The sequence below is a fragment of the Motacilla alba genome, chromosome 1, assembly GCF_015832195.1.
Source record: "Motacilla alba alba isolate MOTALB_02 chromosome 1, Motacilla_alba_V1.0_pri, whole genome shotgun sequence".
NCBI classification, from domain to species: domain Eukaryota; kingdom Metazoa; phylum Chordata; class Aves; order Passeriformes; family Motacillidae; genus Motacilla; species Motacilla alba.
The window spans coordinates 34,168,991-34,182,736 of NC_052016.1; the positions used below are offsets into that span (position 1 = coordinate 34,168,991).

General features: G+C 48.1%; 1 protein-coding gene across 3 annotated transcripts; it reads right to left on the reverse strand.

Moving 5' to 3' along the window:
* Window positions 1-119: 119 nt before the first annotated feature.
* POPDC2 (popeye domain containing 2) lies at window positions 120-11,128 on the reverse strand. Of its 3 annotated transcripts, none has more exons than XM_038146445.1 (4): window positions 10,178-11,128; window positions 7,769-7,877; window positions 4,270-4,501; window positions 120-562 (listed from the first exon to the last, which is right to left on the reverse strand). In XM_038146445.1, the coding sequence occupies exons 1-4, from the start codon at window positions 10,720-10,722 to the stop codon at window positions 480-482; spliced, it is 969 nt and encodes a 322-aa protein (XP_038002373.1). In that variant the 5' UTR covers window positions 10,723-11,128; the 3' UTR covers window positions 120-479. The 3 variants fall into 3 exon arrangements, with proteins under 3 accessions (XP_038002373.1, XP_038002356.1, XP_038002366.1); XM_038146428.1 differs by having other exon boundaries at window positions 3,997-4,501; XM_038146438.1 differs by having other exon boundaries at window positions 4,135-4,501; window positions 10,178-11,127.
* Between the last annotated feature and the right edge of the window lie 2,618 nt (window positions 11,129-13,746).

The following is a 13,746-nucleotide window of genomic DNA, read 5'->3' on the forward strand; positions in this document are numbered from 1 at the left end:
TTGCCCTATCCACTCTGTGCTTTGAGATCACCTCAAGTGATCTCACTCTTCAAATCCTCCCTCCCTCCCTTCCTCCCTTCAGCTGTTTTCTCACTCTTCAAATCCTCAAACACCAGTAGTTTCATCTCCGACTTTAATGGGAATCATTGAATCGAAAGGAACACAGATTCTGCAAGCAGGCTGGAATTGCTTGCAGGATATTGGTGCACTTTGGTGACAGAGCTGCTGACAACCTCAGAGAGGCACAACTAGAAAACAGACCATGGAAGCACACTGTGGAAGGCAGCTCTGGTGAACAGCCATGGGGTGGGAGGTGCTGGAGTGTCACACTGCAGTCTTAAGCATGTGCTTCATGTGCTCCTGAGTGTAGATATCTGCTGGCAGACGTCTCTGCATGCTAAAGAGTGTCTCTGGTCAAAAACCTGTGTGAGCATCTGCTCCCTTGGAGGGGCTTCGGGATGAAAACAGCCTGTTGTTCCCTAGAGTTCAGGGGTCTGAGTGGGAGCCAGAGGGGCTCGTCCTTTGCAGAGAGGGTGAGAACTCTGGAGATGGTTTTCAGAGGCTGCGGAAGGAATGCAGTGGAGGAGGGAGGAAAAGGGGAACAGGGAACAGAAGGGGGAGGGAGAGAGAGAGAAAGAGCACACCATTACTATCATACTTTCAAACTTTTCCAAGACATAAATCTTATGGAGCCCACCATTACCTGTTCTTCCCCCCTCCTTTCCTAGATTACAGCGCAAAACTATGTAATTCCTCAACAACTGATAAATCAGGAAACAGGGTTATGCACCCATTCTGAGATGGCAAAAACAAACCCTTCCAAAGTGCCTTCTGTGGTATTGGTTAAACAAAGCCCACACACAGCTCCTTTGCTTTTGCTCTCAAAGCATGTACAAATTGTTAACTACTAACTTAGATACCAAGTTGCAGACCATCAAGCATCCATCCACCCATCTCACCCACCAAAGAAAAAGGCAGCCCCAAGATGTAGCTGTAAAAAAACAGGTAGCAACAGCTACACATCCTGCAAGCACTTAATAGCAACAAACTAGAACAAATGCAATATGAACAGGAGAAAAAGCAGGTGGCTCTTGGTTGTTTAAATTTCCTGGCAAGGAATAAAGCTTAGTTTCCTCTGGAGCACTGAGCTATACTATACTGTTAAAGCAAGTAGTAAGCAGAATCTTTGAACCTGCCTCCTTCAAACAGGCAGCATCCTCCTTAGAGAACGAATGTGCTCATCAGTGGGATATCACAGTCCATCTTACTCATAAGCAAACTAGAAACACTTTCAAGGAATTAGATTACATGAATAGTAGGTCAATATATCTTTCATGAATATTTTCTTGTGTATGACCTTTGTAGGACTTTGGACATTCAAGAATTGCCCTCCTGAACTGTAGTGTTGCAAGGTGGCCGTTGTAGTGACAGAAAAGGAAAACAAATGTCACCCACAGAAGCACTTCAGCATGGGGAATTTAGAGAGCTGCAACATGATTACCCACGTTGGGAGTTACTGGGGAAGGAGATGAGAGCACAGACCAGGGGAAAGCCCCAGGGGATCTCTGACCTCAGGGACTTACTTTGAAGAATGACACTGCAGGGGATTTCCCAGTTTATTACAGATGTACGAAAAAGTAAGGAAAGTGCTTTACCTGAGCCATGGCAGACCTGCTTGGATTATTTGCTGAGCTGTGACAAGTGTTTGGACAGAGGGAATACCCGCAACCCCTCTGTATCACTAGTTTTTGTGGTGAGGCACTCAAGTTGCTGTGGAATATTGCCCAGATGTGACAATTGCTGTTGTGCCACTGGGATGTGATGCAGATGGGACACACAAGTGCCAAGTAGGGTACCAGGGAAGCTCTCATTCCACCACTGTGAGCACACTAAGCAGAGGTTTTGATTCCTTGTCTAATTACCTTCAAAATTAAAATACCACACTGTTGTCTATTGTCTGTTGTCTCCAGACTGACAGACATGGAAGATCATCTTTCTCTCCCACCTCAAATACACCTCTAAACATCTGGCTTTTATTGCAGGTCTCTGCTGCCAATAGCAGCACTCCTGGATACTGCCTCTGTCACCAGATCTAGAAAGACGAGACCTTCCAGCTCACAACAGGACTGTGTGAAAGAAAGAATAGCTTTTTGCTGTGTAGCAGTTTTGTACAACACACACACACCCCTTGTGTGTATGTTCACAGTATCGCCTCACTGCCAAAAATGGGTGGAAATTTTTCAAAAAAGCTACAATGTTACTTGCCTCCTTCCTTTTCTATTGCATTTGAAATTCTGGTTTTATTGAGCTTGATCTACCAGAAGAATTCTACCAGTGATCTGAGAATGTATATCCTCCTTCTGAGAAGGCAAAATAAAATCAAAGCACAGGCAAAGTGATTTTGCTGTGTTCACAACGCTACTTGCATTCACTTGTGATTGCATGTTTTCACAGACACTCTGATAGCTAGGAGGATGGATGTCTCAGAAGTGATTCAGTGTTCCTGCCTCTCCAAGTAAGGACTGAAAAAGCTGCAAATTCCTATCTCCAGCAGCCTACCAGCAGAACCAGGGGCTTCACATTCCTAGAACAAATGTGGAATTTTTTTTTCTCTCTCTGCCTCCTTAAAAAAGAAAACAACAAACTACACAAAACCAAACAACCCCAACAACAAAACCCTAGTCAGAACTCTTGCTAACTCTTTGTCTGATTCAGCCAGAAACAAATACACTTGCTCTTTCCCTGGTCACTTTCTTCATATCTCAGATAATATGAAGAATACTGCAGACTTGTCAGGGCTCATGCCAGGAGCCAATGCTCCCTGCCACTGGGTCCACAGCACAGGTAGAAGTAGACCCAAGAAGGCACAGAGGAGAGCAGGGTGCAGTGTTGCTGTGTTCAAGCTGCAGCTGCAGCCCAGCCCTGCAACTTCCTTCCTGCTGTGCAGACCCAACTGAGACACACACAGGGGTCACTTCTAAGACAGAAATTCCAGTCCCAAGCTTGGTGCCTGGCAGCTGGATTACTATGGGAGGCAGCAGGAATGCACATTTTGGGGTATGCAGCTGGTGTGTAGCAGCTGGCATGCAGTGGCTAGCTAAAAGTAGCTCAGGGTGGAATTTCTCTCTTGGCCACTTGGATTTGAATTTCAAGCACAAGCCACTCTCCCATCTGTTTCTGTTTGCCTGCACTGTTCTTCTGCCTCAACAGCCACCAGGCACAAGAATGTTTTTCCCTTGTGGAGTAAGGAGCTGGCATTTTGGAAGAGAGCATCTCATTCCTACTCACTGCAAAGTTTGGGGCATCTTAAAACAATGCTTAGCCTGTCAGTCCACCTAGGGTGACTGGAGGAAAGACCTATACCACCCAGGGCAGACTTTTCTACATCTTACTGATCTGGCAGAGACGAATCTCAGCAGAAACAAGGAGGACAGATCAAATGCTGGGATAAGCTGTGGTGGGCAGGGAGAGGAAGGACTCTGAGCTTTGTCATCCTGCTGAGCACTTGCAGGGTTTATAGCAACTCCTTGCCACCAATCTGCTATAAACCCTGGAGCTGTTTCTAGTCCTGTTGGCATCTCCTGGAATGCGGGCTTTCTAACCTGCAGAGCTCTTGCTCAGCTCAACACTGGAGTATCTCCTGGCATTGGTCTACGTCATGGTCTCAGTGACCACTTGTGTACCACCTGCCTGCCTGGACACCATCTCAGTGTTTCTGCCTGTCTTCAGGGATGGGGAGAGAAGTGGGCAGGGAAGAGCTTTCTATAGCCAGGTTACTGGCCCTTCTACCCCACAGTACAGCTGGTGCCTGGAGTCAAGCCTCTGCCCTGCTGCTTTTCCTTAGGAAAACCACATAGCTTGAGCCCACCTTCTGGGATTCCTTGGGGCAGCGGGCCAAAAAACACTGCAGAGGTTCAAACCCATGGCAAATGGGGTCCAGTGCTTGTCCAGGCAGATGCATCACGGGAAAGACTTGCTCTGCAAGTGGGTACTTACGCGAGGGTCCCACACAGGGTGAGGAGTGCCCGTGCCAGGAGTGCCCTCACTTCATATACTCCCCTTCGCTCACATAGTCCATAAAAGACCCCGGCAACTCAGCAAAATCTTCCAAGACAAGACTGGTGGAGTCCTCACCCAGCAGATCACTGTCGGGCCGGGATGCCCGGGGGCGTGGAGCCGGCGGTGGTGGCGGTGGCGGCTGCGGCGGCGGCTCAGAGACGCTGGCCTGGCCAGAGCCCGGCAGCAGCTCCTCACAGTCATCCGACTCACCCTCGGAGGAGGCTGGCCCAAGGACGTGGTAGAGGCTGGGCAAGCGGATGTCGAAGCGAAGGCCAAACTTGGCGAAGAGCTTCTCGTTGAGGGAGTAGAGCTTCTCCGAGATGTCATAGCCCAGATGGGAGGAGAAGAGCCGGGCGATGTAGCGGTCCTTCCTCAGGAGGAGATACAGCTTCTTCCTCGGCCAGGTGATGTAGCTGCAGTCGGTCTCAGCTGTCAGCGTGACCTGTGGGGCAGGGAGTGAGTGGAGTAAGTCCCATTGCCTGGGCGGGGTCACCCACCTTGGAGCCATGTGCTTCACTGCAGGGAATGCCCTCAGCCCCTTTGAATCCTACTTTCCCCAGATGGTGGGGCTGGACTGTCCTGGTTGAATCACGGGATAAATCCTTACCTGCTGCAGTTTCCTCTCCCTAAGAAGGCAAAGACCCCATTTTCCTATGCAATTAGTAGCATGTCCTCATTTAACCCAGCCACATGGATGGCTATGATTCACCCTTTTGCTTTCAGATGATGCTCCCTATTGACATCTGAGGGATGTAGCTGAAATGAACAGACAGGGCAGCACAGACAGACCTATCCCTCAGAAATGCTACAGAGTGGGATATTTTTGCATGCCCAGTCAGTCTGAGTAGCCAGCAAGGAGCCCTGGGGGAAGCTGCTGACCCATTCTGCTGCTGGATTGCACAGCCCCACAGGCCCTGCTCCAAGAAGGCCCTGAGCTTTGGGCCACCTGAAAGGCTTGCCTGGTCATCCTGTGCCCAAGGGACATCCTGTCTCAGCAGTTCTGCTTGACTCTGTAGGGCTGAATGGCCTTGAAGGACATTGCAGCACAGCTCAGTGAGAGAGGAAATGAAAAGGTTTTATTCATGAGGGTTTACCGGATTGATTTTAGAGAACATTTCATTTTCCTTCTGGTTTTGCCAGTGTAAAGAGAGACCTTTTCCCTCTAAGTGTAGGACAAGAACAATTTCAGAAAAAACATTATTTAGCGTGTAAGTGTATATTATAATAAATAATAAGAATAAAGACAAGAAATGCAGGAAGGGTCAAACTGCCCTGGGCCAAAGAAGAATATCCGAGTGTAATGGAGACACTGGCATGCGAACAAGTGCCGGAACCAAAATATCCCGGGGGCTCCCTTTCACTCTACGCCCAGGGGTCTCCTTGGTCAGCCGCCATGGCAGACGGCCACTGGGAAGCTGAACATGGCTTGGCTGCATGTGTGTGTCCTTGGGTTTGATATTTAATGCCATTGCCCTGCAAACAGCTGTCTGATGAAAGAAATATAGGAGATAAAACCGGAGAACTTTCCCAGGCCAGGCAAGCAAAAAGAAGGGTCACACAGAAATTGAAATGACTGGAATCTCATTTTCCTAATCAACCTCTGGCACAGTGATCAAAAGTGATCCCTTCTTGTAAGGGATTGAGATGCAATAAGCAAACCTGCCACCAAACCAGGACAGCAAGACAGATTTCACTCCTGAATCCCCCCTGACACAAGTGCTCCGGCATCAGCAAGAGCCTGTAATTCAGCCTTCTGGGGGAAAGTGACAGCCCTGAAACCAAACTCCTTCAGGCACTTGGACCCAACAGTCCTGTGGGAAGCAGACAGCCAAAGCAGAAAGCTCAGGGAAGGCAGCTATTCTCGTTAGACTAAGTCATGCTTCTGCCATTTTTCAGTGGGCTCAGAATTGAAATTTGTCATTCCAGGGAGCCATGGGGCAAGAAAAACATTGGGCAAGAAATACCTTCCATGCCTTCCTCCAGCAAAGACCCAGAGTCCAACATGCACTTTTTAAACCAAATTATTGTGTCGCTAAGACAAGGTTGAGATAAGTTACAGAGTTTTATTAACTACTCAGGTGAGAGGGACTAGTGTCTTAAACAGCTGCCAAAAGCAGCATATCACCATGGTTAGCATGGCCACCAAGAGTAAGGTCCTTCCAGGTACATGGACTGGTCAAGTGACACCTGATGACTGCTGGTCTCACACAGCTGCTACTTCTTCATGCTCCTCCATAAGCACATGTGGGGTTTAGGCATTTCCAGCATGTGGCCTTCCCTACCTAGGGCTCTACCTCCCCATCCTGAGGCCAGGCACAGCTGACCTCACTGACCAGCCCTGTCTTGCAGAGCAGGAGATGTGCCAGAGCATGGTGCTGGCAGGGCTGGTGCAGCCTGGCCCCAGCCTGCTCCCAAGCTGTCTCGTGCACCACAGATGAAGACCCTCAGGAGGTCTGGGAACATTCAGTTCCACAGAAATCAGCTCAGAAAATACTGTGGATGTCTTTGTAGGTTGCATGCCTGCAGTCAGCCATTGCAGTCAGCCATTGCAGTCAGCCATTTCCCTGCCTGCAGCACTGGGCAGCCATCACTCTCCCTGCTGGATTCTTGGGCAAATACAGCCCAGGAGCTAGCAGCAGTCTGCTGCCAGATTGAAGACCTGTGCAAAACATGAGATACTACCAGCCCTAGCACAGCCATGCTGTTGTTGCCTTTTCTATTTCATTACCTTGGTCCAGCATCCCTGTTTCTGCTCGCTATCTGTAGCCCTGTGCCACAGTCACATAGCCAGCTATCTCCTACAACCATAATCACTGGTGATGGCACTATTCTCAGGAGTAATCACCATGAGCCTTTCACACATGAGCCAAATTCAGACCCTAGGAAAGCAGATTTGGAGAGCTGCCCTGGTTTAACCAAGTTTGCTTGGGGCTACCCTCATGAGAAAGCATCATTCCCTCATGACCCTCCCATGCTCCCAAGGGATTAGCAAAATCCCTCCTCATATGCCCTAATTGTCATAACGAGTATTGACATCCTGACAGGTATCAGGGAATCCTGGCATGTGCGCTAAAGACAGAGGGATGTAGGCTTAAGTAATCTTCTCCAGAAGGAAAGCCAAAGAAACACTGTGGGGTGTTGACAGCTAGGCCAAAATCCTTTCAGTCACTGCAAATGAGAATTGGTCTGGCCTCTCAGCAGGGGATCTTTCTGCTCAGAAAGAACCATATTTGGGTGTGAATCATCCTTTCTGCCTCTCCACCCAAAACACATGACCATCAGAAACTTCTGTGAGGAACAGGATGTTTATGGATTTATATCACTGCTGCACATTGCCACGGCTGCCATCCTGATGCTAGGACAATGCGCCCTGCTAGCAGCATGCAGGGCAAATGCATCAGTACAGGTACTAGAGAACACCCTAAGGGAAGAGAGCTGGCAATCTGACACCTCGATTCTCTGATAAACAGGAAGGAGCACCATGCTCCACCCTCCTTGCTATCAGCTGATAGTAGGAACGTGCCCTGAGGTTTTCAGAGCAAGGTAGGAAAAAAGGTAAAACAGCTGATCACACAATCCTGTGCTGGCTAAACCACCAGGAAGGGGAGGAAAGTATTCCTGGTCATCTTTGAATGGCGTACTGAGGCCCCTCTACCTCCTTCTCAGACGTGCAGCAAAGCACCAAGGAGTGAAGCTGAGTTGTGGTTACCTGGAAAGTTCCTTCCTCAGAAGGTCGCAGTGACTCCCATTCTGGAGAGTCCAGGAACTGATATGGAAAGACGTAGTGAAGGAATTGCCCATCCTGGCACACTCGGATCCTGCAGAGGACAGGTGAGGCAGACAGGCTTAGGCCACAAAACAGATGTCACACAAATCTGATAGCTCAAACAGTGTGTCCCACCAGGGAGGAAAGAAATGCTTGTCTCACAGATGTCTCGTACCCTCTTGGAACAGCTGCAGGTGCTTTAGTGATGAGGCTATCCCTCCTTTCTCTGTGGGAAACCATTTACTGCCACTTCCCCATACTCCATCTGTGTTCTGTTTCTACAAAGACAGCTCTCACAGGTGCAATGCTTGGTCCTAACCCAGGACTTCTCAGCCCACAAGACTGCTGGTTTCTAGATACTTCTAAGCCAGCCTGTGGCTCTTTGTACTTGTATCTTGCTCCTCTCTCCAGGATTGCATGAGGGCATTCCCAGTCTTGGTACTGGGAAGTCACTACACTCAGGATCCCCCAAAATCCCACTGCCTATGGTTCCTCACAGATCACCCCGAGAGCTCATAGTTTTTGCTGCACATTCCCGCTCACTTTCTCTTGGCCTTCTAAGTATCCCTTTCACCTACTTTTGCTACAATTGCCTGCCAGGGTCAAGGTCAAACGTGCACTGAGCTCTGCTGTGGGAACAGAGAAGGACCTGCACAGGCCTGAAGCAAGGACAATGCCAGGGCACTTTGGAGTTCTATTCATAGCTCTGCATCACCAGACTTAGAGTTTCTTGCTTTCCTGTCACCATGTACCCCTGTTGTATAATGCACAAAGTCAATTCTTGCCTTCAGGAGTTAAAAGACTGTTCACCTTTGGCTTCTAATCACCTGGCAGTGCTGCCTGGAAGGGTCATGGATTGTAAGGCACATTTCCCAATCCAGGCATAGTCTGCATTTCCAAGGCCCCACTTGCCCAGTTTAAGAAAGAGCACCATAACAGCAATGCTCTGCTGAGTCAACAAGGACCTCACAAGGCAACAGAGTGGGTACTAGGAAATGTAAATCCATTCCCACCTCCATGGAGCATCCTTTGCCAGCCAAGATGCATACTTCCCACTGCAACAGAGAGCCCAACAACTACCCACCATCACCATCTTACTGGCTGTTGCAGCATTGTCATGCCCACAGAGTAGCATCACATTATCCAGTGCAGGTCAAGACAGGACAGAATCTTCCCCATCAATATTATTTACTGATACAGTAAACTTCAGAGCCAGCCTGCTCACCAGAGATGTTTGGTAAGGTGAAGCGCTACTGGAAACGCACATACCAAATTTCCCTCCAGTGCTTTTCCATTCAACATACTGGTGGGCCCAGGGTGCTCTTAACACATCTTAGAAAAAGGACTAACACCAAAAAAAGAAAGGTCAGCCATTCTTCTTTGCAAACCCCCTCACCAGAGAGGATTGGCCAGTACAGTAAAACAGGAACCCCAGGTGATGCTTTGTATTCCCAAAGGAAAATCCTTGTGAGACACACCTCCTGCAGCTCAGTATTGCTCCTATTTCGAGATCTTCTTCCTTTCCCATTCTTATGTAATATTAGTGCCAAGTTTCTGGCAGCAGACGCTATTGCTATTTGTATGCATCTGGATTTTGCAAATCGTTACGTGGATATGCTGCTAAAGGCATGCCACAGAATCTCAGGTGAACAAATGCCAGTACTTGATCATTCAATCAAATCTCCAGTGTGACTCTCTAGAGGTCCCTGAGGTTCTCTTTGGAGGTGCAGAAGAAGTAATATCACAAATGCTTGACAGCACAGGGAAAGAAAGACACCTGATTAGGGAGGATCCACCACAGGAAAATACTCTCTCTTTTAATGAAATGGTGCTCAAAGTGAAAAATGACAAAGCCCTGAGGGTTGGGGTGTCAGGAACAGGAACTTCTCCCTGAACACTGCTGGACAGGGAGAGCAGGTGAACTGAGGCCTCAGCACACAGCTCTTCACATCACAGAGGTGCGCCTGGTACCCCCAGGTCCAGACACACTGCTCTCCTGCCTTGAGAAACACATTCTCACAGCCAGTCTCCCATCAGAATTAAGATCACTTCAAAATGACACACAAAGGGGTAAGGATTCATCAAAAGTATCACAGGTAAGGCTCAGTTCCACTTCACTGCCAATAGCTTGAGTCTGTAAACCATTCCCTGAAATACTCTTAAGTTAGAAAAACAAAACAAAACAAACACCCCATAAAGCAAATTTCCCCCGTCCCCAACAAACTGATGCATAACTCAGATCCTTTTCAGAGGAAGCAAACAATCCTCACAGTTTCTACAGAGGGTGATAATACAACAGTAAGCCACATCAGTTTGCTGTCAGACTTTGTGCAGAAATGGGGGAGCCTTTACCTGCCAGACAGCAGCAACGAGAGGCGGTCAATGGGCGTCTTGCCCTCCACCGCATAATTCTGGTCTCTGACTAGCGACTGCACCTGCTCTTCACAGCACTTCACGATTTCTTTGTAGACTTCCAGGGGCACCTGCAAGGGCAGGTACATGGTCTTGTAGAGGAGGTCAAACTCTTCTGGGATGGTGTTTCTGCGGAGCCGGTAAGCCAGGTGAGCCAGCTGAAGCAAGCAGGCGAGGACCAGCAGCATGTTCCAGATGAAGATGTCCAGCCCACAAGCACTCAGCCAGCCCCACAGAGCATAGCAGAAATAGCCTGGGGCCAGGAGGCCAAAGATATAGAGGGACCCAAAGATGCCACTTCCCCCCATGTAACCCAGGAGGACAATGCAGCTGGCCAGCTGGTAGGCTGCTTCCTCCGTAATCTCCTTCCAAGCATCACACACCGGAGGCTGGAGAACAGCCTGGTCCCAAGAGGGGCTGTTTGCGCTCATCCTGCCCCACTCCCCACCCTCCCCAGCCGTCCTGCGCTCAAAATTAATTGTCATACACAAAGGGTGCTGCAGAGGTTGGAAACCAGAGCTGCTGGGTAGCTGTTCCTCCTCCTCTTCCTCCTGTGCACGTCTGGTCCCACAGCAGTGTTTCAAAGTAACATGCTAAAAAACTGCTGCCGAATGTTTTTGCACCCGAAAAATTCCAAAAGCGTTCGCTTCTCTCTTTGTGGCTCACAAAGCGTCGGCTGGCCCCCTTCTTAGCCACAACAGGGAGAAAAGAGGCTGGCAAATGTGAGGCCAAAAGAGCTCAGTCAGAAAAAGAGTCGAGGCCATTAGCTGGAAAACTCACAGACAGGACAGAGATCTCCTTGCACTGCCTGTCTCGCCTGCGCTGCAGCAAATGGAATAGCGACCGTGAGAGAGCAGCAGAGGGAGCTGGTGTTGAGTGTGGAATGTGTATCTCTTGGCAGTGGAACGGAGAGAGACCCCAAATGGATAACCATGTTTGGAATTGAAATCCAAGGAGCAAAAGCAGCGAGGAGAACAGAGAGCAAGCATGCAGCCGCTACTTAACATAACTCAGGCAGCCAGATAAGCCCAGCGCAGTGCGAGGAGGGGAAAGGAGAAGGGAAAACAACCAGCTTATCATGGCGAGCTCCAGTCACACATCGGGCTATCCACCGCTCTGCACTCCTGTGAGAGAGTGACTTTCACCCAGCACAAAAAAGGAAAAAGGTCACCCCCTTTTCCCACTGTGGTTCGTAACTGTGGCAGGGACTTGGCAAAAGAAAAGGGGCTGGCTCTCAATTAATACTTTCCAGGTCCATTACAGCCTCCCCTTACTCCAGGGAGCTTCCTCTCGTGGGGTGTTTTAGATCAAGGGGCACAAGGAAAAGCTTTGCACAGCCCATTTGTGAATGCAAGGGATAAAACTAGACCAAACATGCCTCTGGCACCCAGTTTCATCTATCATGAAGATGACACTATCCTGCCTGCCAAAAGCTTTGTGAGCGTGTAACACTTGGAAGCACATTTTGTGGGGAAATCCTAGTTGAGGGATTACAGGCTCTGTTGGGAAGCACCCTTGAGAAACATCATCTCACATTCTCATTTTTCTAATAGCTATTTAGAACCTGCCCCAGACCTTCACTTAGCTCAAAGAGGACAGCCAGCACTTCCCACTCAGGTAACCCAGGACATAGGCACAAGAGAGAGCCTTTGAGGTCAGTCCTCCATGGTCAGCTACACAAAACACGCATAAATGCAATTTCTCCCCTGCTTCAAGTAACACATTATCAGTCACACAGGCAGGATCTGCCCCACTGCCAGGATGCAATTACATTTCAGGCATTGACGCAACCCACGTGGTCTCCCATCGCAGTATGAAGTCAGCCTGCATGGGTCAGTGGGGTAGAGATAGGGTTTCAAGGGTGGTCGTGTTTCAGGCCGAGCTTGCAGCTGCCCTGCTTAACATGCCATTCCCATTGGCACCATTCAGTTAAAGACACACTGATCATCTCTCCTAACTAACAGTGCTCTGGAATAACACTGTCTCCCAGGCAAGGCTGCAGCAATGCTTTATGGCAACCCTCAAGAATTCATTGAGGTCTTGGCCAGTACAATCTTATTTCTGCAATGATGAGGCCAAGTGCAATACAGAGCTGCATGGCTCCTGAGAGCCATCCTGGCAGGTTGACACGTGAGAAGGAAAGAAGACAAATTAAGCTTTGCACAGGGTGAGTACAGTCCATTCAGAAAGGTGCTTTCTGTTAAGAGTAAAGTGAAACAGGGAACCTGGTCTTCTGAGGCCCCTTAACTAAGTGAAGAAATAAATCCTAGCTACTGAAGCGGAACAACACTCCTCTGCAAGAGTTATGGGGAAATGAAGAACTTTCTCTCAACCTTCTCTCCAAAGCAGGACAGATGATCTTATAGCTAAAGCACCACGATAAAAATCTGGGGATCCAGGCTGTTTTTCATACCATTGCCATATACTCGCTATATGATCCTGACAACAACTTGTCCACCTTTAGGCCCCTGCAAAAAATCTGTAAGGAGCCTTCTCTCCAAGATAGGCTGACATCTGATAAAATAGGGAGTTGGGATATCAAGATTGTGAACACTTAGGAGAAAGATACTTTTCATAAGACCTGTGAGACAAAACTGAGCTGCTATGAGAAGAAATGTACAATTACATTAGAGGAAGCATCCTGAGAAGCACCATTGCATTTTCTCCTACCTTTTTGTACTACCAAAACCCTTTTGCAGGGACATCAAAGAAAGTGGAAAAAAAGGAAGTTAGTAATTTCATTCTTCAGTTCGGTAAATTCCTGAGTAAAAAATAAACTGGAACACAGTGCTAATGACTCATTAGGACAAGAAAGGCCTTCATCTGACATCTTCTTGAACATAAATAGTGGTGTTGCAGTGATGCTGAAGCCAGTACCGTGGGTGAGAATGACCTGTTGTGATTTCTCTGTGAAAAGCAGACAGGAAGCTTTCAACCCACAGCAGTAACAGCACAAAGCTCTCATTAGAAACGACACAACTTTTCTGCTGGGTCCCAATGTGACATTGTAGAGAGAATGATACAGCACTTTAAAAGGTAGATCTCAGTGCACACACTAGAGGTTAATTTAAGTGTTTTCAGACTGAAATTTCTAAAAGGAACATTTGTAAAGTGATTGAACCACCAAGACTAAATCTTCCTTTCTCCCTTGACAGTACCATGGCCATACAGATCATCTTCACAGCACTTTCAGTTTTCTACCCAGCAAAAGTAAAAAACCCTCTTATTACCAAAGAGACATTATATTTTCATGCCTTGCTTTGCATTAAATGCCCTTCATCCAGGGACACTGGCTCATCCAAGACGAGTGTTCAAAAGCCAATGGGAATTCAATTCAATGGGAAAGGGACATACCAAAGTTGAAGACAATTTGGAATAAAGATGGCAAGTTTATAGAAAACACCTGAGCAACATTAACACCCTTCCCTGGAAGTAAACACATAAGCATTACTACAAAATGTGTTTGTGAAAAGAAAAAACAGACGTGTCAAGCTTTTCAGCATTGAAAC

What these genes read in the sequence shown, in the direction of transcription:
- POPDC2 (XM_038146428.1), bottom strand. Translation starts at nt 10,722, where the DNA reads ATGACAATTAATTTTGAGCGCAGGACGGCTGGGGAGGGTGGGGAGTGG. An exon ending in TCGTTGCTGCTGTCTGGCAG is followed by an intron (nt 7,878 to 10,177) that starts GTAAAGGCTCCC and finishes TGTCCTCTGCAG; the next exon opens with GATCCGAGTGTGCCAGGATG. An exon ending in CTGAGGAAGGAACTTTCCAG is followed by an intron (nt 4,502 to 7,768) that starts GTAACCACAACT and finishes CCTGCCCCACAG; the next exon opens with GTCACGCTGACAGCTGAGAC.